Raw genomic sequence first — 27775 nt, forward strand, 5'->3', positions numbered from 1 at the left:
TCTCTACCAGTGCAATCATATTGCTCAGTAGAGGTTTTAAATTGTTTTTGGAGACTGTTTTGTTTTGTACTAGGGAACCATAAGTCTTCCAACTATTAGACTCGTAAGATTTCTCCTCAGGCCCCCAGCCACCCACTTTTTTTTTTTTTTCAATAAAGTTTGTTTATTTATTTATTTTGTATTTTTTAAGCTATTGCCACACACAACACACCCACTTTTAATTCTACCTGATTAACTTTTCTTCTTCTTAAAAAAAAATTTTTTTTTAACGTTTATTTATTTTTTTGAGAGACAGAGAGACAGAGTACGAGTGGGGGAGAGGCAGAGAGAGAGAGGGAGACACAGAATCAGAAGTGGGCTTCAGGTTCTGAGCTGTCAGCGCAGAGCCCAATGCAGGGCTCGAACTAATGGACAGAGAGATCATGACCTGAGCCAAAGTTGGACACCAAACCGACTGAGCCACCTAGGCGCCCCAACTTTTCTTTAATCTACATCATCTGATGGAGTCTTCTGAAGCCTGTGGTGGAGTGAGGAGACCAGCTTTCACAGTTCTCTTCCCCCTTTGCTCCTCCAGGGCCCTTGGTGCTTTTGGTTTCCAGGGTTTTTTGTTTGTTTGTTTGTTTGTTTTGCTGGATGCTATAGGCAGCTCTGCCTACAAGGGAGATGGAAATAGATGTAGCTCAGGCAATCTTCAAAAGAACAAACACACACTAAACCATACATGGACAAAATCACTGCTGGTATTTGTCCTCTATCTACAGATCCAGACCTGCTTTTTTTAGAGTAACTAGAAGTCCTGCTGAATTCCCCCCTCTCCCTACTTAGTATAAAGGGAGAGGTTTATGAAGCTTCTCTCAGCTGGTTTGTGAGACAGTCAGGATGACCTAATTTCCCTGCAGTGTTTCTCCTATTTGCTTTAACGGCATTCCTGAGGACTTCCAGAAAGGTAACTCCCAATTTTTGCAGGATCCAACTATCCCACAAAATAATTCACCCAGAAGGTTCTCAGACATTTCCATGTATCAGCCCTAGAGTCTACAGATGACATAGCTGACAGTGAATTCAATAATTTATTTGAAAGGTCCTGTTGGTTTTCCCCGTCAAAATTTTGCATTTTATTCCATAACACATTCATGTGTTTGTTAACATAAAAATGGATGTTTAGGATAGGTATGCTATGACTCCTAGTGTCTGTCTATCCACACTCTCCAGTGTGGGAAGCAGAATATTAGAACATTTATTATATCTTAGACATCTGAACGTCCTGCATCTTCAAATTCTTGACACTATGCTACAGCAGGAGATGGGGTTGACAGGTGTAACTGGATATGAAACAGGACTTCATCTGTGTCTGGGAATTTCATCTAAAGCCTCAGAGTAGAGAACAAGGGGTGACAAGTTCCTCCACAGTCTCAAGCAGGGCTTCTTAGGAGATAGCCAAAATAGTCCTTGGACCTTAAACTCCATCACCCACCTCGGGCCTATCTAGGAGAAGGCAGTGGGGTAGTGGTGGGGTATCAGTGGAAAAGATTCCCTAAAAGGCATTCATAGGAATAGAAAACTGTGGTTTTTTTCCCCTCCTTCCCAGCTTCAAGCCAAGTAAGAGGCCCTTCAGGTGAATTTCATGCAGAGAACTGTAGCACTTGCAAGCAGGATAGCTGGGAGCCTTTGTCTCAGCCTCCTGAACAGTTTAGACGTCAGCCCACACCAGCTGTCACCAAGGTGGTGTGAAGAGAACCTGGCATGTGACCTGGAATTTAGGGGTCAGGAGGATTGTCATCTGCCTCCTTCCTGGAGCTGCTCTTGATGGTTGGGTAAGCATGAGAAGCCAGCAGTTGGATTAGCTACACTACAGAGCATTCTGTTAGAAGTGGTTAGATGAGATAAACCTGATGGTCATATTAGTCATATTAGTATGAAGCACTGAAAAATGTGGTTGATTAAGAAAGCCATGGGCATGGCCACATGGCACTGTGCTTCCTAGCATCCTGGAAGATACGGGGCAGAAGCATTTTTACAACAGAGTTAAGTGATAAAAACAGTTAACACACATTCGTATATAAGGTGTGTTCTTTGAGGAGAAACTGGGAGTAACTTTTGCCACAGTAAGTGGGTAGGCTGTTTCTGAGATTTACATACAAATCAGGAATACAAATCATTCACTACTGAACTACTTTGAGGGATGATGTACTCAGTGCTTTATTAGAGAAATTGATTTGATTGGAGACTAGACTTCCTGAGGAAGACCGCTATGGCTTACCAGAAAGAATCCAGACTTAATTTAGTACCAGACATACCTAGGTTCCAACAACAGTGGTTCGTTCCCCCAGCTGTGTAACTGATGTTATAGCCTGCATCTGTAAGAACGAGAAAATAATGACACCTTTCTTCAGTTGTTTAGAGGATGAAACAAAACAACGGATTGAAATGCCTGTCATCAAGTAGGCATTCAATAAATCATCATGGTTATGATTACTATTATGTGGTAGTAGAAGTGTACACTGGTTCTTAATTCTGCTTCTATCTCCTCGCTGCCTCTTCCCCCCTCTTCTCTCTTTCGAGGCAAAGGAAACCTGGCCTCCTCAAGTCAGCGGGACTGTAGCAAGCAAGAGGCAGTACAACGCTAACCAGTGGCCTAAACACCGTTTTCTTAGCCTGTAGTGGGGCGGCGCGACCCGACTGGGACCCATTTTGTGCCTGGTGCGGTGGGCGGGGTAATACAGTTCCCTCTGGGCTGGAGTCGGCAGCATGCAGCGTGTGATTGGCTGCTAGGAAGCCGCATGTTAATAAGGCTTGTTACTGTTTTAAGTGTTTCTGGAAGATTTCCAGGCAAAAACTGGTATTTTGAACTTTGTCATTTGCCTGAATTGTTATGAAATAGAAAACAAAATGTATTTAAATAGGCAAATGAATTGACAAAAATGTCGCCATGACTATAAAGTATGTGACTGTCATAGACCTGCAAGAGGCAGCAGATTAGAGGCTAAGACTATACTTTCAGGGATCATTTCTATAGTTCGTTACTAGAGAAGTTTCTCTGAATGTGTAGAGTACTCGGAACCACGAGGAGGAGGTGTAGTATCCTTTCCTGAGCGTGAAGTTGACTCTGGGTGTTGTGTTTACAACTGCCTTTTGTCGTTGATGATCGTTCTTCTCTTCTTTTTTGGGGAGAGAAAGAGGGAAAGGATACTGTCTGAGTGGTTCCTTGTTGACTAAGTATCTCAGGAGCGAGCTTTGCTGTCTGTTGCTCCAAACAGTGTTTTTAGTTGTGGTGGTTGGTAACTGGTTTAGCGGTTACATAGGGCTTTTTGGGCTTGGGGTTTTTTGGGGGTCTTTTTTGTTTCTTTTATTTTTGACTCACGTATGGCTATGTGTTTTTAGAGAGCGTTTTTTTTTTTTTGTATGTTTGTATTTGTTTTTCTACACCTTTGCTGCACTGGCTTTTTTCAACTTTCTTGAGGTAGGTATTAAGCCTTCTGGACTAATTTCTGAAGGACCCAATTTTTAAGTTTCTTAGTTTGTGTTACTTTCTGGGTCTTTTGATTTTTATTATTAAATTTTGTATTAAATGCTTTGTGTGTTTTAGTTTTCAAGAGTATTTTTTAAAGATTTGTTATAATTGACATAAACGTTTGTTTCTATACAACGTGATTGTGCATTTGTCTATATTGCAAAATGATAACCACAGTGTTTAATTAACATCTGTCACTATACATACAGAAATTTTTCTTGTGATGAGCATTTTTTTTGTTTTTAAAGATTTTAAGTAATCTCTATGCCCAAGGTGGGGCTCAGACTCAGGACACTGAAGGATCAAGAGGCACATACTGTACCCGCTCTACCCAGGGCCAGCCAGGTACCGCATGATGAGCACTTTCAAGATATACTCTGTTAAGGGCGCTTTGATGGCTTGATTTTGGCTCGGGTCATGATCTTGCGGTTTGTGAGTTCCAGCCCCACCCCCCATCCCCCCACCAGGCTCCATGCTGAATGAGGAGCCCTGGTTGGGATTCTCTTTCTCCCTTTCTCTGCTTGTTCTCTCTCTCCCCGAATAAATAAACTTTTTTTTTTTTTTTTTTTTTTTTTTTTAAGTAAAGTAAAGTAAGAAAAAAACAACCCTTCCTGGGGCACCTGGCTGGCTCAGTTGGAGGAGCAGGTGACTCTTGATCTCAGAGTCTCAAGTTCGAGCCCCATGTGGAATGTAGAAAAGAAATAAAACCTTAAAATGATCTGGCAGTTTGTGAGTTCGAGCCCCACACAGAGCCTGCTTGGGATTCTTTCCCTCTCCTCTCTCTCTGCCCTTCCCTCACTCTTGCTCTCTCTCTCAAAATAAACTCTACTTTTTTTTTTTTTTTTTAAGTTATTTATTTTGAGAGAGAGGGAGAAAGAGCTCGAAAGGGGCAGAAAGAAAGGGAGAGAGAATACTGAGCAGGCTCTGCACTATCAGCATGGAGCCTGATGGTGGGGCTCAAACTCATGAACCCTGATGTCATGAGATGAGCCGAAGTCTGATGCTTGAACAACTGAGCCACCTAGGCACCCCAACTTAAAAAAATGTAAAAAAAAAAAAAAAAAAAAAGTTTGAAAGGGAACTTGGTCTCTGCTTGGGGAATGGATTAGATAGAGAAGGGCAATGGTGAGTATAGGCTAAGCTCTGTCCATCTGAAAGATGATCACTCGACCAGCCAGGGAGGTGGTAGTGGTGAAGAAAAGTGGAGGAATCTGAGAGGTATTTGGGGGATAAATCATCAGCCTTATGACAGGTTGGTGTGAAGGAAGCTGTCAGAAATGACCCTTGTTTTCTGGTTTGTGCTCCTGGTGGGGTAGACAGTGATACCATCACCAAGGCAGGGAACTGGAAGAGGCCTGGTTTTAGGAAGCAGACGAGTAGTTTAGTCATGTTGAGTTCAAGGTGCTTTTGAGACATTCAATTCAAGATGTCAGTCAACTAGATGTCAGGTAAGCAGATCTACAGCTGGGGTCTGGTGTCTGCTATGTGCTGCATGTGAGTCAGACCTCTTGGATTGAAACCTGGTCTGGCATTGTCTCTCAGCAAACAGAAGTTTCTTAAGTTCAGTGTGCCTCCATTTCTTTGTAGAACAGAAGTAATAACAATAACACCCCTCATACAGGTATTGTAGACAATAAATAAAGTACTTTGAAATTATCAGAGTTAGAAGGGACTATCAAAGCAGGTCATTTAGTCCAATTCCTTATTTCAACATTTTATAGTTAAAGGTTATGTTTCTTTTTCTCCCCCCACTACCTTTATCTCACTCTTGTACTCAGAAGTGGGGTGTTTCTGTGTGTGTGTGTGTGTGTGTGTGTGTGTGTGCGTGTATGTGTGTATCACATGGGTGTGAGATATGCAGGGCGAAGTCTCAGCTTCCTCCAGGGAGGCCTACCTTGTCTGAGTACCCAGTTGATGACTCGCTAAGTCTACTGAAGACAAACTGCCGTTAGTTAGTAATCTCTTTGAGGACAGGAGTTTGGGGTGTCATTTTCTTTTTGATCTGTCACAGAGTTGCCCAGAACTGTTCACTGGGCAAACAATACATGGCTGTTGTCTGTCAGGAAATGACCAGAGGGCCTTCAGGTCAGGATATCCTGTATCCTTAGCCTTTTTCTTTTTGTAGCACTTCTGACGAGTAAGCCAGCTCCCATCAGTGGTTCATTCCCAGCCACCCTTTCTCAGGAGTGACAGCCCTATCATTTGCTTCCTTAGCATCTGTAAGAAATGCCTAAAAGTGATGTGTCACTGTTCCTCAGTGCACCTGGATTCCCCCTTTTTTTCCCTTTGCAACTTCTGCACCCCCTACGCCACCCCCCAGTACTTCTGCCTATTTCTCTCCTTATGGGTTTACTTTAGCTAGGTCAGTTTATTGAGTTTACCTAGTTCTAGTCTTACGCAAAACACAAAGAGCCTCTCGTGTGAATTACTGGAAGGAGATAAGGATTTACAAGATACAGAAAGGTACAATGTCAGTGCTGAAGGCAGCAGGAGACAGCCTTCTGGCCTTGGTGAGCCACTTAACATTTGTTTCCTTGAACTCTTAGGGTTATTTCCAAGATTAAATTGGATGATCTATGTAAAAGGGTTTAGTAGAAGGTCTGGAACATCGTAAAGTAGTGGAGAAATGATAGGCTTTTTTTGTTTTGTTTTGTTTTTGTGTTTTTGTTTCTTTTTTTAACAAATAAGAAATCACATTTAAGTCTGGGTTTTTTGGAGGGGAAGAGTAGAGGTTTGTAACCTGTCAGACTCACCTGGCAACTTACTTAAAAAAAAAAAAATCTAAGGGGCACCTGGGTGGCTCAGTCGGTTAATCGTCTGACTTCAGCTCAGGTCATGACCTCATGATCTCACGGTTTGTGAGTTCGAGCCCGCATTGAGCTCTGTGCTGACAGCTCTCGGAGCCTGGAACCTACTTTGGATTCTGTGTCTCCCTCTCTCTCTGCCCCTCCCCCACTCATGCTCTGTCTGTCTCTCTCAAAAATAAATAAACATTAAAAAAAAAAACTAAGACTTACTTAGGTTGAGGGGTGTAATGCCCCCAATTTCGAATCCAAGAGACCACCAAGGAGCCGATACCGATGCAAACGCATGAGGGTTTATTTGCAAGCTCGAGCTTGGGCCCAACTATACCCGACACAGTGGAGCAGGGACTTGGACTCCTAGGTTAAGAGGCAGGCGTAGCAGTTTTATGGGGGCCAGTGGCCAATGAGATTGTAACACACACAGAAAGTTGCACATTCATGTCAGTCCACACGCAGGTGGCCAATTGAATTACAATTTACCCTATAGTAACTGTTTGAACTAGCCTATCACTCTGGTCAGAATTGGTGCGCAAGTTTAGCGAGCAAAAGGCGGGACTTACATTCTTTGGCGGTTAGGGGTTCCGCATTCCTAAATGAGCCGGTTTCCAGTAAGGGTGTGCTCAGCGGCTTGACTAGGGTGGGGGAGTGTCTTAAGCAATAAGTAGGTCATATGGGGGTTATACATGAGATGGTGGGTGTAGCACAAAATGGAGTTAGTCTTGCTCTGCTTGTCTGGGATAGGGGATTTTTGTTAAATTTCTTGGGTCCCACAAGGGGCAGTTGGGTAGCTCAGTTGGTTAAGTGTCCCACTCTTGATCTGAGCTCAGGTCTTGATCTCAGTGTGGTGAGTTCAAGCCCTGCATTTGTGCTCCCCACTAGACCTGGAGCCTACTTAAAAAAAAAAAAAAATTATTTAGGTGGATTTATTTATTAATACTGAGCTGCACTGGGAAGAAAGCTAAAAATAGGCTGTGATCTGTCTAGACAGACCTGATGGTATGTGAAATAAAGGTGATACAATTTAAGATTTAAAAAAATTCAAACAGGGGCGCCTGGGTGGCTCAGTCGGTTAAGCGGCGGACTTGGGCTCAGGTCATGATTTCACGGTCTGTGAGTTCGAGCCCAGCGTCGGGCTCTGTGCTGACAGCTCAGAGCCTGGAGCCTGTTTCAGATTCTGTGTCTCCCTCTCTCTGACCCTCCCCTGTTCATGCTCTCTCTGTCTCAAAAATAAACGTTAAAAAATTAAAAAAATTCAAACAATACAAAAATATACAAAATTACCAATTAAAGCAGACCTCTCCTTCCCTAAAGTCCCCGAAGTAACCACACTACAGTCGTTACTTTTTTCCTAATTAAAAAAAAAAAATTGGAGGGAAAAAACTTTTTTCAAAATAAACTAATACGTTCCCCATTTAAGACTGGCCTGGATACATTGTTTTGAAAAGCTACCCAGGTGAATCTGATAAGTGCCCCTCAGGTCCACACTCAAGTGAGTAACCAGCAGCCCGTCTCAAAGTAAAAATGTCAAATTAACCTACCTATTAGCTTTCGAAATTTCGGATCTTAGAGGCTTAAAAAATTAAAAAAAAAAAAAAAAAATCCCACCCACAGACCCTGCGTGTCGTACTTGAGATGCAAATATTAATTGGCGCCGCCAAGCGCACCTAGTCTCCAACTAGTCCGGAAGTGCTTGTGTGTAATTTAGAGTCAGAAAGACAAGAGCTTCTGATTGGCTGTCAATCCGTAATAGGTTAATTACAAACTAAAAGGCTTAGCATCTTAAAGAAAAAGCCTCATAAGAGTATTCAGAATTTTTTTTTTAAAGGTGGCGTATGAAACAATACTTGGAAATATGTTTATGTGGTATTTCTCAACCAGGAGGAACGTGGAAAAATGTCGCCATCAGCGTAAAGTGGACGGCTGCTATAGACCCAGTAAAGGTTGGGGGCCAGAAGCCAAGACTATACTTTCAGGGATCATTTCTATAGTTTGTTACTAGAGAAGTTTCTCTGAACGTGTAGAGTACCCGAAACCACGAGGAGGAAATGCAGTGTCCTTTCCTGGGCGTGAAGTTGATACTGGGCGTTGTTTCTGCAGCTACCCTTTGTCGTTGATGATCGTTCTTCTTCTCTTCGGAGAAGGAAGAGGGAAAGGATGCAGTCTGAGTGGTTTCTACTAGCGTAATTAAGTATATGCAACATTTTTTAACTTTCGCATTTGGGGTTTTTTTTTGGTAGTTTTTTTTTTTTTTTTTTTTTGAGTTGGTTACTGCAGTTGTAGATTTGTAACCAGGCTGTTTAATTTTTACGTGCAGTCGCTCCTTCCTGTTACTTTCGAGTTTTGTTTTTTTTTTTTTTTTTTAAATGCTCACTTATATTTTAAGGCGGGTGGGCGGATGTAGAATCCGAAGCAGGGTTGAGCTGCCAGCACAGGTCCCGTGGTGGAGTTCGAATTCAGGAACGGTGAGCTCTGAGCTCTCGTCCTCAGCCAAAGTTGAATGTTTAGGCGACTGAGCCATCCCCAGGCGCCCCTAGTTGTGTGTGTGTGATTGTGTTAGATTAAATGGAAAGATTTGCCCTTAAGCCTTTGTGAGAACTCAATTTTCCTTGTCATCCTAAAGTTAGTAGTATGCTATTAAAAGAATGACTTAGTGCCCTGTGTAGCTTAAAGTGACTAACACCGCGTTGGCAATTAGCGGCAGGAGTTGGGGTGCAAATGTGAGGCCAGGTTAGGCACCTACCTTCTGCATTCATCTACATGGGAGGAGGATGGAGGTGGTGATGGAGAAAGAGAAATTGTTCAGATCTGAAAGATATTTGAGTAATATTGGCAGAATTGGGGGGATTGGCTCAATGTAGGTATGAGTGAGAGGGGCTATTAAGGATAATTATCAGGGGCGCCTGGGTGACTCAGTCAATAAAGCATCCGACTTCGGTGCAGGTTATGGTCTCGCAGTTTGTGAGTTCAAGCCCTGCGTTGTTGGCCTTGGTGCTGGTAGCTCAGAGCCTGGAGCCTGCTTTGGATTCTGTTTCCCTCTTTCTCTCCCCCTACCCCCTCTCTCAAAAATAAACATTTAAAAAATAAAAAATATAAAAAAGGACAATTGTCAGGATTTATGACTTGTGCAAATGGGTTCCTTGTGTTAAGATGGGGAGAGTGGAAGAAGAACTGAATTAGGTAGGGCAGTGGGGTGGGAAGTGATGATAGAATTCAGTTTAGGGCACATTTAGGAGAGATTTCTGACCTTTAACACATGAATGGCATAAGGGACAGCCAGACAGGTGGAAGGGAAACCACATGAGCCGTGCTTGACCAAAGCCAAGGAAGGGGAGTGGGGACAGAGAAATGTGTAGAAAGCAGATGAGAGATTAAGAGGCAGTTAGAAAGGTATCCATGGCATTTAATGGTGACTTTCTTGGTCTTGTGATAGAGAAACTGTTTTGGGATGAGCTGATCAGTGAAGGGGTGGGAGGGCTTGCCACTAAATGGGTGTAAAGAGCTCCCAGAAGAAAATCAAGCTGTGATGGAGAGTATAGAGGTAGATGTGCATTTAGCTGGGGGGTGAAGGGGGTGGTGAGGGGGGCGGCAGGTAGGGGTGAGGGGGTTGGGGAGTGAGGGAGGTGGGGGTGGGGGTGGGGGTATATGGGATATAGATGGGGTTTAATTAAAGATGGGAGAACAAGTCTGAGTGCAGATGGAAGGATTGAGTAGAGCAGGAGAAATTGAGATTTAGGAGAGAGCCGCTCCCAGTGGGCAGCCAGAGTTGATGGGGAGTGCAGGTGTAGGTGGTTTGTCCCTGTAGTGAGACCACACTGAGGGTTTTTCAACTGCTAGCTTCAAGTTCTGGGCCAAGTGTGAGGTAAAATCATTGCTGAGGTAGGCTGATGAGGAGGGTTGAGAATAGAGTTGAGAAAAAAGAAGGAACGAAGGGTATTTGGCTGGCTCAGTCGGTAGAACATGAGACTCTTGATCTCAGGATTGTGAGTTCAAGCCCCACTTTGGGTGTAGAGATTACTCAAAAATAAAATCTTAAATTTTTGTTTTAATGTTTATTTTTGAGAGAGAGAGAGAGAGAGAGAGAGCAGCAAAGGGGCAGAGAGATGAAACACAGAATCTGAAGCAGGCTCCAGGCTCTGAACTGTCAGCACAGAGCCCGACTCAGGACTCAGACTCACGAACTGTGAGATCATGACCTGAGCCAAAGTTGGACACCCAACCAACTGAGCCACCCAGGCGCCCCTTAAAAATAAAATCTTAAAAAAAAAAAAAAAAAAAGGGAGGACTGAAGTAATCATTCCAGGGTGCAGGTGTGGAAAAGGTACCTCCTGAGGGGCACCTCGCTGGCTCAGTTGGTGGAGTACAATGGGTAAAGAGATAACTTAAAAATAAAATTAAAAAGAAAGAGGGGGTGCCTGGGTGGCTTAGTTGGTGGAGCATCTCTCTCGCTCTTTTTTTTTTTTTTTTTAATTTTTTAACGTTTATTTATTTTTGAGAGACAGAGCACAAGCGGGGGAGGGGCAGAGAGAAGGAGACACAGAATCCGAAGCTGACTCCAGGCTTTCAGCTGTCAGCACAGAGCCCGATGCGGGGCTCTAACCCACAAACCGCCAGATCATGACCTGAGCCCAAGTCGGACACTTAACCGACTGAGCCACCCAGGTCCCCCGAGCGTCTGACTCTTGATATTAGCTCAGGTCGTGATCTCATACGTGGGATTGAGCCCAAGTCAGGCTTCATGTTAGGTTTGGAGCCTGCTTGGGATTCTCTCTCTCCCTCCCTCTCTCTCTGTCCCTCCCCCACTCATTCTCTCTCTCTGTCCTTCTCTCTCTCTCTCTCTCAAAATAAACTTTAAAAAAGAAAAGAAGAGAAAGAAAGAAACAGCACCTCCTGAGGGTGTACCTCCTTTCTTTTCCTGGCGTTGAAGCTTTGAGATTGCTTCCTGGTTTTGGAAGTACCTCCCCAGATCACAGTTAATTTCTCTTTCTTCCACTCTAGCTATGTACCATGTAGTTCCTCCTTGATTTTCTCCTTTTGGATCTACAGTGACTAGGCTTTTACTGTGAGCCGTAAATTAGTTCTTGGTCATCTTTACAGGTTGGGGGCTATGAGGGAAGTATATGCTCTGGAGTTGGCTCCTTGGTTTGTTATTTTCTAGCTGTGGGTTCTTGGGAAGTTTTTAAAAATTTTTTTAAAGATTTTTTTTTTTAGTTTATTTAATTTTGAGAGAGACAGAGTGCGAGCAGGGGAGGGGCAGAGAGAGAGAGAGGGAGACACAGAATACAAAACAGGCTCTAGGCTCTGAACTGTCAGCAGTATTCATGAACTGTGAGATCATCACCTGAGCTGAAGTCAGACACTTGACTGAGCCACCCAGGCCCTGGGAAGTTTCTTAACCTCAGTCTTTCCCTCTAACCTAGGTAGATATAGTAGTAATAGCATCAATACGTGGGATTCTTGTAAAGGTAAATTAGATAAAGCAAGTGGAGTAGAATACTCCCCCCATTCTAAAAAAGCCCCTCCCTGAGATGAGAAATCCCTGTTTCTTCCCCAGTCTTTCCTATTATCAGCACCATGCACCAAGTTGTTCCAGGAACAAACCAACTTGTCACCTTTGAAACCTTTTTTCCTTTACCCATCAGTGTGTCCATCAATGTGTTCTATTGATTCAACTTCCAGAACAGGTCAAGTTTCTCCTTCCAAATGCAAGCCATGATGATGACTCCAATAGACACCTGAGGCAGTGGCCTCAGAACTAGTCCCCACAGCTTTAAACTTCTCAGTGGCTTTCTGTCACACTTAAAATCCAGACTCCCCTGGCCTTGCCCTTGCCTAGAAAACCTCCCCTCTCCCTCATACCCGTATGCTCTCTAGCTACCCTCAAGTTGCTGGAACATACCACTTTGTTCCCTTCTTTGAATCTTTTTACATTAGTTATTTTTTCTGTTTAAATGTAACGTCCAAAGAGAGGCTTCTTTGACTACCCAAATTTAAAGTAGCCACCAATCTCTCTGTTTCAACACTTAAAAAATTCTCAGCATGCCTCATTATCTGACATCCTCTCTCCCTCACTAGAGTGTAAGCTCAGTGTGAGAGTAGGGACCTTTACTCACCTCCATACCTCTGTATATCCAATTCCTAGAATAGTACTTTAGCACATAGAAAAGTGGAATAATGGTTAAGGTAACCTCTGCTATTTAAGAGCTGTGTGACCTTTGGCAAGTTACCTAATCTTTCTGTGTCTGTTTCTCCATCCATAAAACTGGGATGACTAACAATTAATTGCATTTATCTAATATGCAAAGCACTGAGAACGATGCTTGGTACCTGGCAAGCCCTCAATAAATAGTAGCTAGTATTATCAAGAGTTGGCACTCAAATTGTAGCTGGCGCCCAGGAGTGTAAGGGGTGCAAGAGCACCTGGGTCTGTGGTTCCCAAATAGACCAGCTTAGCCATTTGCCACTGACAAAACCCAAAGGCAGAGAAGCGAATGGAGGTGAAACAAGAAAGGAATCTATTTCAGTGAGGCCCACACCGGGAAGACAGCAGGCTAGTGTGTGAGACTGTCTCCAAAATGTCCCAAATCCTTCCAGGTTTATATAAGGAAAATGTGGGGTAAAGGTGGGTGGGCACATGTAGGTAGGCAGTGAAGGTTAAATCGATAATTGTCTTGAAGTTAACCCCAGGTAGGGTCTTGCTGGCTCAGGGAAGTCCTTGTTGCTTGAGGGAGTAGTTTTGGTTCCCAACAGGTTATGCTTTTTCTGCAGGATCTTTGCCTGAGTTAAGAGATAAGCTAGAAAGAAAAGCTTAGGGGAGCCTTTGTGGCTCACTGAGTTAAGCACCTGACTCTTGATTTCGGCTCAGGTCATGGTCTCACAGTTTGTGCGTTTGAGCCCCACATAGGGCTCTGCACTGTCCCGTGGAGCCTGCTTGGAATTCTCTGTCTCTCCCTCTCTCTCTGCCCCTCCCTGCCATCTCAGAATAAATAAAAATTAAAAAAAAAAAAAAAACTTGAGAAAAAAACTTTAATCAGTTAGAAAGTTTGAGGTCATAGGTGTCTGGCTGGCTCAGTCAGTAGAGCATGCAATTCTTGATCTCAGGGTTATGAGTTTAAGCCCCACACTGGGCATAGAGCTTACTTAAAAAATACGTACATACGTACTCAAAAAGTGTGAATAGGTAGTGCAAACATATGGCACAAAACCCAAAAGGTTTTGTTTTTCGGCACTGGTTCTCAGCTACCTGGTTCCCCTCCCTGCCACAGTCATAGTGCCCTGTCTCTAATTTACCAGTATTTGAAAGTCAAACTCTTAGGACAGCTGTTTCATGCAACTGCTAAAATTTACTGATCACTCCAAACAGCTTGCTTCTCACTAACAAAGGCCAAGGCCTACCATTTCCTTTAGCTTTCGGTGTGGGTGAGGCTGCTTTAACAGAACGGGAATGTTTCCTCAGCTTTAAAGATTCAGGCTGTGATTGGCTGGCATTCAGTATTATGTTAATTAAGCATGGCCATTAAATATATTTTTTAAGATCTTACGTTTCCACTTAAAACACTATCATTTTTAAGTGATAGTATTTGAAAGATTGCATTACAAAACATTTCTCTCTTTTTTTTAATTTTTTAAAAATGTTTTTATTTATTTTTGAGACAGAGACAGAGCATGAGCAGGAGAGGAGCAGAGAGAGAGGGAGACACAGAATCTGAAGTAGGCGCCAGGCTCCGAGCTGTCAGCACAGAGCCTGACGTGGGGCTCCAATTCACAAACTGCAAGATCATGACCTGAGCCGAAGTAGGACACTCAACCGACTGAGCCACCCAGGCGGCCCTACCTCTTTCTCTTTTTAGAGTAGAATCAGAAATGGGGCAAATACCTTGCCGTCAGTCCAAAGTGCATGGCAGCCATAGACCCAGCAAAGGTGGGGAGCTGAAAGTTAAAACTAGTTTGTTACTAGAGAAGTTTCTCTGAACGTGTAGAGTACTTGAAGCCACGAGGAGGAGATGCAGTGTCCCTTCCTGAGCGTGAAGTGATGATCGTTCTTCTCCTCTTGGGAGAGGAAGAGGGAAGGGACACCGTCTGAGTGGTTTTTCTCTTCCTCTTTTGTGTATGTTAATCTTGCTGGGTAGCTAGTGACTTATTTGTTTGGAGCTTTGTGGCGTTTTACTTTCAGTCTGTGTTTTTTTTGTTTTTTTGCATGTGGGGGTTTTTTTCTTAAAAAAAAACAAAAACATGTTAGGTGTTTGGGGCACCTGGGTGGCTCAGTTAATCATCTGTTGGTTTTGGCTCAGGTCATGATCTCACACATGGTGAGTTATAGCCCTACGTCAGGCCCTACTTCCCTCTCTCTGTGCCTCTCTCCTGCTTGTGCTGTTTCTGTCTCTCTCAAAATAAGTAAATAAATTTAAAAAAATGTTAAGTGTTTATTTTTGAGTGTGGGGGAGAGACAGGGAGACAGAATATCCAAACTGGGCTCTGCACTGATAGCAGAGAGCTAATTGGGGGCTCCAGATTGGAGCTGAAGTCAGCTGTTTAACTGACTGAGCCACCCAGGTGCCCCTGTTTTTTGTTTTTTGGTTTTTTTCCTTATTCAAATAGCTCATTGAGTGTAGTTTGAGCTTTTTATGCTGTTTGAGTTTGGGCCTTGTTTGTGTTTTGAGCAATGGCATATCATCTTAAGTTGTTCCTTTTTTTTTATTGTTTTTGTTGAATGAATGAATGAATGAATGCATGCATGAATGCATGAATGAATGAAGAAAGGGAGGGAGAAGAATTAAAGATGCTTTCTCACTGACCGTATTCCCATTCCTTTTCCATCTTTATTTTTACATGCTCCACCAAATGCCCAGGTGAATGTGAGTATAATCACATCCCCGCCTAAATACTTTGGTCATTTCCAGGTAAAACTATTTACACCCACTCTCAGCATCATTGCACTGGACTTTGTTCAGAGCTCCAGGGTTCTCATGCTTACAGATTTTGAGAGAGAGAGAGATGAATGCTTTGGTGCAGCACCTCTACTGTTAACAACTGGGAAAGAGGACCCAGGAGTTTCTACTGCCTTGAGAGATGAAAAAGGTAGTCACAGTCCCTGGGAGCTGAAGTCTTAGGCTCAAAGTCTGAAAAATCTCTCCTTTAAGAAGCAGACAACTCAGGAACTGCAAAGTCAGCAAGCCTAATTTCAGACTACCTAGAGTTAAAATTGACTCCTTTTTATTGCTCGGTTTTATGTAAATCAATGAACTCTTACCACACATTCCTGACTCTTCAGAACACTTTCAATACATGTTTTTTGTCAAATTTATAATCTGTTGGTTTCAATATTTTCTTGATAATTCTCCACTGTTCTGCTCCAAGCTGTACCACTGTCTCTCTAGCACAACTTGAACCCCTGGTTTTCTTAGCCACCATTTTGGGAATTCCCATGGCTGGATTACAGCTCATCTTTTCTGGATTCCATTTCTCTATCTTAGTCCATTCTTACATTTAACCAAACACAGAAAAAGAGTGCACTGAACATACTTACTTTGAAATATGAAAAAAAAAAAAAGAAATATGAAAATCTGAAAAGTGTTTTTTCCTCCCATCCTCATACATTTAAACAAATTTTTTTCAATGTTTATTTATTTTTGAGAGAGAGAGAAAGAGAGCACAACCTGGGGAGGAGCAGAGATAGAGGGAGACACAGAATCCAAAGCAGGCTCCAAACAGCTCTGAGCTGTCAGCACAGAGACCAAGGCGGGGCCCGAACTCACGAACCCTGAGATCACGACCTGAACCGAAGTCAGATGCTCAACCAGCTGAGCCACCCAGGTGCCCCTCTCTCATCCTCATATTTGATTGACAGTTTGGAAGGCACAAAATTCTAGGTTGAAATAATTTTCCTCTAGAATTTGAAGCTATTTTTTCATTGTCTCTTAGCTTTCAGTCTTGTTATTGAGAACCCTGATGCCGTTCAGATTACTGATTTTTTTTTTTTTTTTTTTTTTTTTTTTATATGAAGTGGTCTCCTACTCACTCTGAAGAATTTTAGTTCTCTTTGTCCCTGGTCTTCTGAAATGTCATGATGATGTTTCAGCATAGATCTGTTTATCTTCATTGTGATGTGTTACTTAGGGAGGTCTTTGAACCTGGACACTCATGTTTTTAAGTCCTTAAAAATGTCATAAAATTCTTGGGGTGCCTGGGTGGCTTAGTCAGTTAAGCATCTGACTCTTCGGCTCAAGTCATGATCTCACGGTTTGTGAATTTGAGTCCTGCATCCGGGTCTATGCTTACAGCACGGGGCCTGCCTGGAATTCTGTCTCCCTCTTTCTCTGCCCCTACCCCGATTGCTCTTTGTCTCTCTCTCAAAATAAGTTTAAAAAATAAACTTAAGAAAATATATATAGAAAATTTTCATAAAATTCTTTTTTTTTTATTGCCAAAACTTTAGACAGTGGATTCTATACTTTTTTTAAAGTTTTATTTATTTTGAGAGAGCGAGAAAGAGAGAGCATGTGCATGCTCATGCATGAGCAGGGGAGAGGCAGAGAGAGAGAGAGAGAGAGAGAGAGAGAGAGAGAGAGAGAGAGAGAGGAGCCCAACTGAGGGGCCAGACTCACAAACCATGAGATCATGACCTGAGCCAAAATCAAGAGTCAAACGCTTAACCGACTGAGCCACCCAAGCGCCCTTTGGATTCTATACTTTAATCGATCATTATATTGCTTATTGCTTTTTACCACACTTTAATTGTTGTGTATGTGTCACCACACTATAAGCTTCCTCACTGTAAGCACTGTATTAGAATATCTTTTATTTTTAAGTTTTTAATCCCAGTTAACATACAGTGTTACATTAGTTTCAGGTGTATAATGTAGTCTTTCCACAATGCCATACATCACCCTGTTTTCATCATAAGAAGTGCACCTCTTGATCCCCATCACCTATTTTGCCCCACCCTTCTTCCCTCTGGTAACCATCAGGTTGTTCTTTATAGTTAAGAGTCTGTTTCTTGGTTTATCTCTCTCATTTTTTCTCCTTTGCTCATTTTTTTTTAAGTTTATTTATTTTGAGAGAGAGAGCACGAGAGTATGCACGTGAGCGGGGAAGGGGCGGGGGGGGGGAGAGAGAGAGAGAGAGAGAGAGAGAGAGAGAGAGAGAGAGAGAGAATCCCAAACAGGTTCCATGCTTTCAGCGAAGTCCGATGTGGGGCTAGAACTCACAAACCCTGAGATCATGACCTGAGCCGAACCTAGAGTTGGATGTTCAACTGAGTGAGCCACCCAGGCACCCTCACTTGTTTTGCTTCTTAAATTCCACCTATGAGTGAAAACATATGGTATTTGTCTTTCTCTGACTGACTTATTTTGCTTAGCATTATACTCTTTAGCTCCATCCATGCTGTTGCAAATGGCAAAGTTTCATTCTTTTTTATGACTGAATAATATTCCATTGTGTATATACTACATCTTTGGTTGTTTTTTGAGAGAGTGTGCAAGTGGGAGAGAGGGGCAGAGGGAAAGAGAGTCTTTTTTTTTTTTTTTTTAACATTTATTTAGTTTTTGAGAGGCAGAATGTGAGCAGGGGAGGGGCAGAGAGAGGGAGTCACAGAATCCAAAGCAGGTTCTAGGCTCTGAGCTGTCAGCACAGAGCCCAACACAGGGCTCAAGCTCACGAATTGCGAGATCATGACCTGAGCCGAAGTCAGAAGCTTAACTGACTGAGCCACCCAGGCGCCCCAGGAGAGAGTCTTAAGCAGGCTCCATGCTCAGTGTGGAGCTTGATGTGGGGCTCAGTCCCACGGCCCAGGGATCATGACCTGAGCTGAAATCAAGAGTTGGACACTCAATGGACTGAGCCACCCAGGCAACCCAGGAGCTTCTCTTTGAAAAGAAAAAAAATCAATAAAGTTGATAAACCTCTAGCCAGATTTTTCAAGAAAACAAAAGGGGGAAAGGATTCAAATAAATAAAATCACAAACGAGAGAGGAGAAATAACAACCAACATCACAGAAATACAATTATAAGAGAATATTATGAAAAACTATATGCCAACAAATTGGACAACCTAGAAGAAATGGATAAATTCCTAGAAATATATAAACTACCAAACTAAAACAAGAAGAAATAGAAAATTTGAACAGACTGATAACCAGCAAAGAAATTGAATCAGTAATCTCAAAACTCCTAACAGGGGTGCCTGGCTGGCTCAGTCAGTAGAGCATGCAACTCTTGATCTTGAGGTTGTGAGTTTGAATCCCATGTTGGGTGTAGAGATTACTTAAAAATAAAATTTAAAAAACGTTTATTTATTTATTTTGAGAGAGAGTGTGCCATATGAGTGAACGAGGGAGGGGCAGAGAGAGAGAGAGAATCCCAACCAGTCTCCTCACTGTCAGCACAGAGCCCAATGTGGGGCTCTTTGAGGGAGAGAATGAGAGCACACACGTGAGCTTGGAAGGGACAGAGAGAGAGGGAGAGAGAGAATCCCAAGCAGGCTCAGCACTGTCTGTGCAGAGCCCGAGGTGGGGCTGTATCTCACCAAGTGTGAGACCATGACCTGAGCCCAAATCAAGAGTCTGACACTTAACTGACTGAGCCATGTGGACACCCCCTTAAAAATAAAATTTTTAAAAAACAAACAAACAAACAGAAACTCCCAACAAACAAAAGTCCAGGACCAGATCGCTTCACAGGCAAATTCTACCAAACATTTAAAGAAGAGTTAGTACCTTTTCTCTTCAAACTATTCCAAAAAATAGAAAACGAAGGAAAAGTTCCAAATTCTTTCTGAGGCCAGCATTATCCTGATACCAAAACCAGATAAAGACACCAGTATCCTGATGAGCATATATGCAAAAATCCTCAATAAGATACTAGCAACCGAAATCAACAATACATTAAAAAAATCATGCACCATGATCAAGTGGGATTTATTCCTGGGTTGCAAGGGTGGTTCAATATTCGCAAGTCAATCAAGTTGATACATCACATCAATAGGAGAAAGGACAAGAACCATATGATCATGTCAGTAGATGCAGAAAAAGCATTTAACAAAGTACAACATCTATTCATGATAAAAACCTTCAATGGGACACCTGGCTGACTCAGTCAGTGGAGCAAGTGACTCAATTTCAAGACCCATGTTGGGGCGTAGAGCCTACTGAATTAAAAAAAAAAAACACCCTTAAGAAAATAGGTTTAGAGGGAACATATGAAAAACCCACAGCCAACATCATACTCAGTGGGGAAAAACTGAGCTTTTCCCCTAAGGTTAGGAACAAGACGAGGATGTCCAATCTCACCACTTCTATTCAACATAGTATTGGAAATCCTAGCCACAGCAATCAGACAACAAAAATAAATAAGTAAAACATGCACTATTTGCAGGTGATGATACTATATACAGAAAACCTGAAATACTCCACCTAAAAACCACTGGAACTCATAAACAAATTCAGTAAAGTTGCAGGATACAAAATCAGTGTACAGAAATATGTTGCATTTCTACATGCCAATAATGAAGCAGCAGAGAGAAATTAATAAAACAATCTCATTTCTAATTGCACCAAAAGTAATAAAATACCTAGGAATAAACTTAACCAGTGAGTGATAGCTCTTTACAAGTTAAAAAGAACAGCCATTTAAAGTAGTTTTAAATGTGCTTCTGATATTTTCTTAAGATGATTTTTTCTTTTCTTTTTTTTGCCTTTCAGTGTTATGATTTATTTGTTTTAACTATTTTCTCAGCCAAATACAATTTTATTTATTTATTTATTTATTTATTTATTTTATTAAATTTTTTTTAAAAACTTTTTTTTTTTTTTTTTTAGTTTATTTAAGACAGAGTATGAGCATGAGCTGGGGAGGGGCACAGAGAGAGGGAGACACAGAATCCGAAGCAGGCTTCAGGCTCCAAGCTGTCAGCACAGAGCCTGACGCGGGGCTCGAACTCACAAACTGTGAGATCATGACCTGGGCTGAAGTCGGACGCTCAACCGACTGAGCCACCCGGGTGCCCCTATTTATTTATTTTAATGTTCATTTATTTTTGAGATAGAGACACAGAGTGTAGTGGGGGAGGGGCAGAGAGAGAGGGGAAGACACAGAATCCAAAGCAGGCTCCAGGCTCTGAGCTGTCAGCACAGAGCCCAACACAGGGCTCGAACCCATGAACCATGAGATCATGACCTGAGCCGAAGTTGGACGCTTAACCGACTGAGCCACCCAGGCGCCCCAGGACCACCTGATTTTAGCTTTGATGCTAAAGTTTTTATATTTTCATTTTAGAACTCTTCTTTGATTTTTGAATCTCACTTTTAAATTATTCCAGGTTAATCAGATGTTTTTCCTAACTTCTGCTTTAGGGAACTATTCCTGGTCTACACTGGGGCTGTTAATGCACCATGCTTGTTGCACACTGGAGTAGAAAAATCAACAGTCTCCTAATTCTACTGACTGTTACGTGATATAGTTGTACAAGCAGTCTTCATTTTATTTAATTTTTTTTATTATTTATTTATTTGAGAGAGAGAGAGAGAAGGGGAGGTGCAAAGAGAGAATCCTAAGCAGACTTTGTGCCGTCAGTGCGGAGCCTGACACAGGACTTGAACTCACCAACCAGGAGATCATGACCTGAGCCAAAATCAAGAGTTGGATGCTTAACCGACTAAGCCACCTAGGCACCCCAGCAGTCTTCATTTCTTGTTGGAGGTAGCAATGCCTTTCATAGTGCCCTGTTACACCAAGACGGCAACATATATTCAGCTGATTCAATTCTTAGGCCAGTGAGTAAAGCCACTGCAGTTTCACTTGTTTCTCTGCAGTTTCACTTATTTGTCACTAGCCCTATTTCTGTTCTTAAATCTGGATTATCACTCTTCTGTTCTCACTGTTCCACCTGAGTTCATGGCTATGAGAAGCCACTGCAAACTCTGTTCTTCTCAGGAAATGTGTAGAACATGCTTCCTTTGGTGATCCTTATAAGAATTTTTTTTTTTAATTAAGTAGGCTTCATTACCAACACGGGGGGCTTGAATTCAAGACCCTGGGATCAAGAGTTGCACACTCTACTAACTGAGCCAGCCAGTTCCCCACCACCCTTAAAAATGTTTTTATTGGGGCACCTGGGTGGTTCAAGTAGACTTTTGGTTTCAGCTGAGGTCATGATCTCACAGTTCATGAATTCAAGCCCTGCGTCAGGCTCCATGCCGACAGCACAGAACCTGCTTGGGATTCACTTTCTTCTCCCTCTCTCTGTGTCTCTCTCCGGCTGTCTCTCTGTCAAAATAAATAAATGAACTTTAAAAAATGTTTTTATTACAAAAGTAATGTGAAGTTATTTTAACCAGTGGAATCAAAAGTAGATGGATGGATGCATAGGTAGATGGAAGATAGATGGATAGACATAACTAATCTGCCTTTACAAAAGTGGTATACTATATGCATTCTGAAACTTGCATTTAACATTACATCTTATCCATCTCTAGTCCAATTGATACAGAACTAACTCATCCATTTTAATAATTGCTTAATATTTAACTGTATGTACCATAATTTATTCAGCTATACCCTTTTTGATGGTTATTAAGATTCTTTTTTTACAGTTTGTATCATTGGAGGCAAGCTTTGATAAAATACTTTGTAATATATCTTTACATAATGGGTTTTTAATATTCAAAGTGGGATTTCTGGATCCAGCTTTTAATAGATATTTAATAGATATTGCCATATTGCTTTCCACAAGCATTATAACACTTCATACTCCTAACTGCATTTAGGAAAGTGTCAACTTTCCCACCTTTTCTCCAAGTGTGAATGTTTTCTCATTTTTAAATTTTTTTCAGGCTTCACAGGAAGTTTTATGTTTTTTTCCTCTATTTCAGCCCAGGCACCATTTTATATTGGTTCATGGACTATTGCAGAGTAGAGTGAAATATCTATCCTTCCTATACACCCATTATTTGTTTTATCCTCTCATTCCCTTTACCCTTTATCATCCTACTTCCACCCAAAGCTGTCGAGGTTTCCTGCTCTCAGAAATTAACACTTTCTCTCCCCTTTGTGTTTAACGCCATGGACATCACTGTTTGGTTACTAAAGGCTTCTGTAATACTGAGCAGCAAGGCTGAGGAATTAGGATGAGAGGAAGACAATATGTTGCAGTGCAGGGACTTTGGAGCCAGATTGTTTTGTGATCCCTGGAAAATTGCTGAACCTCTCTAAACCTTGTTTTTTCAATCCATAAAACAGTGATAATGGTATCTTCCTCCCATTGTACTGTTGTGAGGATCGAGTTAGAATGGTGTCTGGCACACATGGTTATTAATATCAGGTCTTGGGGCGCCTGGGTGGCTCAGTTGGTTAAGCGTCTGCCTTCAGCTCAGGTCATGATCTCAGGGTTCGTGAGTTCAGGTCCTGCATTAGGCTGTATGCTGACAGCTCAGAGCCTGAGGTCTGCTTTGGATTCTGTATCTCCCTCTCTCTCTCTCTGCCCTTTCCCTGCCCATGCTCTCTCTCTCTCACTCTCTGTTTCTCTCAAAAATACATAAACATTAAATTAAAAAAGTTAAAAAAATAATATCAGGTCTTGCTTCCTAGGAGGCCCAGAAATTAGGTCACTGACCCATCTGGAGGCCCCAGGCTAAAAAAGTTGTCATTAGGACTTCAACACTTGAACCCAGGTCTTTTGACCTTTTTAGTCAGTCTTTGTGAAAGCTGCCTTTGGCCACTTGTTGGGGGGGTTACTTTGGTCACCTTTATATCAGTCCCAACATGGCTACAGTGGGACTGGCCTGAAATAAATATTTGTTGAATGAATGAATTAATGAGTAAATGAATAAATGTTTTCTACTAGGAAATCACCGAAAAGCCGTTGTTTGTGTAAGTTGTGGGGACACTGGTTTTCAACCTACTTTTCTCTGCAGCTATCTGTATATTTTCAAGACTTTGTTGCTCATTGCCTCCCTAAGTGTTTCTCTAAGCCTTTAGAGGCCCTGGTTGGTTTAATTTGTTACTTCATGAACCCCAGGGATTAACCAGTCTGCTTCCCTAAACTGTAGTTCCTTCCTGTCAAGAATTATGAATAGTCTGCAGTTTTACAAATTAGCCTGCTACAGGTTTATCAATTCAGGCAGCAAACATGAGATTCCTGGGTAGAGAATTGAATGATAATTTATTACTCATAGCAGCAGCAATAGCTAGACTTTTAGTTTTTTTTGGTCCTGGTTCCTCAGGCCCTAATTCCCTCAGAGCCATGCAAAGAGCTATGTAATATTGCACACGTAGTGGGTTGCTTTACAGCAGAAGTATCCTGAGCTTGGGGAATCCAAATCTTCTATAATAGACAGTATGCCCTTTGCTCCACAAAGAGCCATTATCTTTATTACACTGGGCAGTAAGCATGCCTGCACTTTGCTCTAAAGGAGATACTGTATCTTCCGAAGTTTGGTATACAGACATCTTCATAAAGATAGTCTGGGGAGCCTTGGCTCACTCATGGGTAGAGCATGTGACTCTCAATCTCAGGGTCATGAGTTCAAGCCCCACGTTGGGCATGGAGCCTACTTTAAAAAAAGTCTAGAACACAGGGTAGTTAGTGCCTCACTCTCATGACATGTAGACACAGGAGCCATCCACGGAGAATGTGGGAGAATTGTCTTCCCACATTGTTCTTTGCTGCTCTTCTCTACCCTTAGGCTTGCTTTTGTTGGTCAGATAAGTTTACTTGGCACCAAAGGACTAATTTGGCAGTTTCTGCCCTCAAGGTTAGGGGAGAAGGTTTGGTAAAGAAGACAGACATGGCACAAATACTTGTAACACAGTGAGACCTGAGCAATAAGAAATATGAACCCCACTAGTACTGCTCTCACCAAGAACATTGATCCTTCTTACTAGATTTCTCCAGCTCTGATGCTGTTGACTGATCCTCCTTATCTCCCTGGAGCATCTGGGTGGCTCAGTCATTTGAGGGCTCAGATCATAATCTCATAATTCCTGAGTTCCAGCCCCATATTGGGCTTTGCATTGCCTGTGTGGAGCCTGCTTGGGATTCTCTCTCTCGCCCCCTCTTTCTCTCTCTCAAAATAAATAAATAAGCTTTTTAAAAAAGTTAAATGAAACTCTTATTTCCCTTGTCACTGTGACCCACTTGTTCTAGGTTTTCTGTTACCTCTTTTGGTTTCCTTCTCCCTACTTTTTGGCTTTGTCCTCTCGGCTTGCCCCTTAGATGTTAGTGGGCCTCAGGGCTCCATACTCAACTCTTTGTTATTTAGGTAGGATATTTTGTGACTCATTTTCACCCATGGCTTAAAATGGCCAATTACAATGTTTACAACCCCTATCTTGCCCAGTTCTCTGCACTGACACCTTTGCTTGGATTCATTATTCGATACTAGGTGTTTGGGATATTGTTGGTATACAAGGGCAGTTCATAGTCTCTGCTCTTCTGAGACACAGTCTTGTGCAAAGAGCAGGCATTAATCAAAGAAACACACAGAGAAGATGTTTGATGTAGTTAAGGAGGTCAGGGAAGGGTGCCCTTAGAGGACACTTGGACAGATGTCTTAATGATGAATTGAAGTTAAGTTGAGAAGGGGTTTGGAGAGAATTCCTGTAAGAGAACAGCTTGTGCAAAGGCTCTGTGGCAGAAGGTAAAATGGTGAGCCTAGAGCTGTTAAGTTCAGTATGGCTGAAGTGAGAGGGAATTTGGTGCAAAATAAGGCTGGAGAGCTGATTGTGGGCCAGACCGTGAACGGCCTAGTAAGCTATGTGTATTGTCCTTAGCCCAAGAGCTGAGAGCTCCTGAAACTTTAAGCAGGAGAATTAATGTATTGTGTTTATTTAAACACAACTTTTATGTAAATAAAAATTCCTTCATTTGTTAAAAAAAAATCTCCAAAAGAACATTTATGTCTGGTATTTTGACATAATAATCACAGGATTAAGTTTAAAAACAGGGAGTGGTAGGGCGCCTGGGTGGGTCAGCCTGATAAGCCTCCCATTTAGGTCATGATCTCACGGTTATGAGTTCCAGCTGCATGGGGTCTCTGCTGTCAGCACGGAGCCCACTTAAGATTTTCAGTCCCCTGTCTTTGCCCCTCCTCAGTTTACACTGTCTCTCAAAAATAAATAAACATCGGGGCGCCTGGGTGGCTCGGTCGGTTGGGCGTCCGACTTCGGCTCAGGTCATGATCTCCCAGTCCGTGGGTTCGAGCCCCGCGTCAGGCTCTGTGCTGACCGCTCTGAGCCTGGAGCCTGTTTCAGATTCTGTGTCTCCCTCTCTCTCTCTGCCCCTCCCCCGTTCATGCTCTCTCTCTGTCTCAAAAATAAATAAACGTTAAAAAAAAATTAAAAAAAAAATAAACATCAAAAAATAAAAAATAAAAACGGAGTGCTTTGCAAATGCAAGTCTTTGGCTTTGGGCTTAAGTTTCATCATCTACTTCTTAACATATTTCTCGCAAAAAGATTCCTCACTTACACGGTTGGTCTAAACTGAGGCGCATCCTGGACTTCCGGCGCGCTTTGTAGTCGTCATCATTCACTTAAACCTGACGCTGCGGCAACGGGGGTGGAGGTTGCAAAAAAATGGCGTGTGATTGGCTGCTTATCAACTGTATGGTAATCAAAGTGATGACTTGAAATGTCTTCTGAAATGCAGTTTATTTAAAAACGCTTTGTCGAACTTTGGTAATGAATAATTCTTTGGTAAACACATACCAGTGTACATCTGAAAAATTATTGACGTTTAAATAAAGAAAAAAAAACTTCACCATCAGTGTAATGTAGGTGGGTTTCTTTCACTCTGGAAAATTGGGTTGTTTACCGTTAAGACTATACTTTCAGGGATCATTTCTATAGTTTGTTACTAGAGAAGTTTCTCTGAATGTGTAGAGTACCCGAAACCACGAGGAGGAGGCGAAGTGTTCTCTCCTGAGCGTGAAGCTGGCTTTTGGTGCTGTCATTATAGTTGCTGATTGCCATTGATGATCGTTCTTTCTCTTCTTTTGGGAGAGTAAGAGGGAGAGAGCACAGTCTGAGTGGTTTTGTTTTCTTTCAATCGCTATGGGTTAGGAGGCTTTTATGGTAAGCTAAGGCTCTTGGACGTTTGGGGCTGTTGTGTTTTAAGAGGTTAGTCGGTTTGGGAATAGTTTGTAGTGTTGTGTTTTGGTACGTACTTTTTAGTGGTTGTGTTTATTTTCTATTAGCTGGTGTTTTTTCGCTTGGGGTATTTTTTATTAGCTGGTGTTTTTTCGTTTGGGGGCTTTTTTTTTTTTTTTTTTTTTTTTGACTTTTCTTGAGTGTGAAGCTAGTTTTGTAGGGTTCAGCGCTGGTTTGTGTGTTTTTGAACCAACTAGGTTGTCAGTCACGGGACTTGATAGTAACTTAAACCCCCGTTTCTTAGTAAGAAAGGGAAAGCACAGGTGCGGGAGACTGGGAGGCTACGGAGAGAATCTGAAGTAGGCTCCACAAGAGTCAGATGCTCAAATTATTTGGGCACCACCCAGGTGCTCCATAACCTGGAAATAACTTTAATTGGGCTTTTAGAGTGCTGGGGTGGGATGCTTTCATACAACCTTCTGTAAGTAGTATTTTTGATGAATGGAATGCTGGTTGCTTATAGCTAATTTGTGAGTTTTTATGTTTGAAAAAAAGCTTACAGTAGTAAAACATAAAAATGCTGTGTAAGGGAATTAAAATTTTCTCCTGGTAGGAACTTCTCTAGTTTTAGGAGATTTCGTGATGTTTGTATTGACCCTTGCATTTGTTTTGCAGGAATTTATGTTGATGCAGTTAACTCCCTGGGCCAGACTGCACTTTTTGTTGCGGCATTACTAGGCCTTACGAAGGTAGTTGATGTTCTGGTGGATTATGGATCAGATCCAAATCAGTAAGTACAATAACATCGCTGTCTAGAAAATGAGTAGTATGCTTTTATTTAAAAAAATTTTTTAATGATTATTTTTTGAGAGAGAGCGAGCAGGGAAAGAGTAGAGAGAGGGAGACACAGAAACCAAAGCAGGCTTCAGGCTCTGAGCCATCAGCAGAACAGAGCCTGATGTGGGGCTCGAACTCACGAACCATGAGATCATGACCTGAGCCGAAGTTCAACGCTTAACCGACTGGGCCATCCAGGCAACCCCCCTCCAAAATTTTTTTTAATGTTTATTTTATTTTTGAGAGAGAGGGAGTGAGTGAGTGAGGGAGGGGCAGAGAGTGTAGGAAACACGGAATCTGAAGCAGGCTCCAGGCTCTGAGCTGTCAGCACAGAGCCCAATGTGAGGGCTTGAACGTGAGATCATGTCCTTAGCTTAACCAACTGAGCCACTCAGGTGGCCCAGTAGTATGTTTTTAAAATGAGTTGGGGCATTTATGAAATTATTTGGGAAGATATTAAAAGAGTCTTACTAATTTATATCAGCGAAAAATAGTTGTATTAGCTATGTTGAGACATACTTTTAACTGCTAATAAAAAGCTT

The 27775-nt window shown here is 42.1% G+C and overlaps 1 protein-coding gene, 1 long non-coding RNA gene, 3 other non-coding genes and 1 pseudogene across 11 annotated transcripts in view; 5 read left to right on the forward strand and 1 right to left on the reverse strand.

Moving 5' to 3' along the window:
- Positions 1-27775, forward strand: part of TEX14 (testis expressed 14, intercellular bridge forming factor) — a 121118-nt gene that overhangs the window by 29986 nt on the left and 63357 nt on the right. For all 7 annotated transcript variants that reach the window (XM_042966043.1, XM_007086724.3, XM_042966042.1 and 4 more), the window contains one exon: positions 27072-27186. In XM_042966043.1, the coding sequence (XP_042821977.1) occupies positions 27072-27186 (115 nt within the window). The remainder of the gene's footprint in view (positions 1-27071; positions 27187-27775) is intronic.
- LOC107180066 lies at positions 437-6637 on the reverse strand. Its single transcript, XR_001510808.2, has 3 exons — positions 6529-6637; positions 2298-2357; positions 437-652 (listed from the first exon to the last, which is right to left on the reverse strand). It is a non-coding gene; the product is annotated as an uncharacterized LOC107180066 (long non-coding RNA).
- Positions 2986-3202, forward strand: LOC122233909. The gene has a single exon (XR_006211628.1). It is a non-coding gene; the product is annotated as a small nucleolar RNA U3 (small nucleolar RNA).
- LOC122233911 lies at positions 8273-8485 on the forward strand. The gene has a single exon (XR_006211630.1). It is a non-coding gene; the product is annotated as a small nucleolar RNA U3 (small nucleolar RNA).
- Positions 14246-14400, forward strand: LOC122233912 (annotated as a pseudogene).
- Positions 26126-26340, forward strand: LOC122233910. Its single transcript, XR_006211629.1, has one exon. It is a non-coding gene; the product is annotated as a small nucleolar RNA U3 (small nucleolar RNA).

Source organism: Panthera tigris, chromosome E1 (assembly GCF_018350195.1).
Source record: "Panthera tigris isolate Pti1 chromosome E1, P.tigris_Pti1_mat1.1, whole genome shotgun sequence".
NCBI lineage: Eukaryota > Metazoa > Chordata > Mammalia > Carnivora > Felidae > Panthera > Panthera tigris.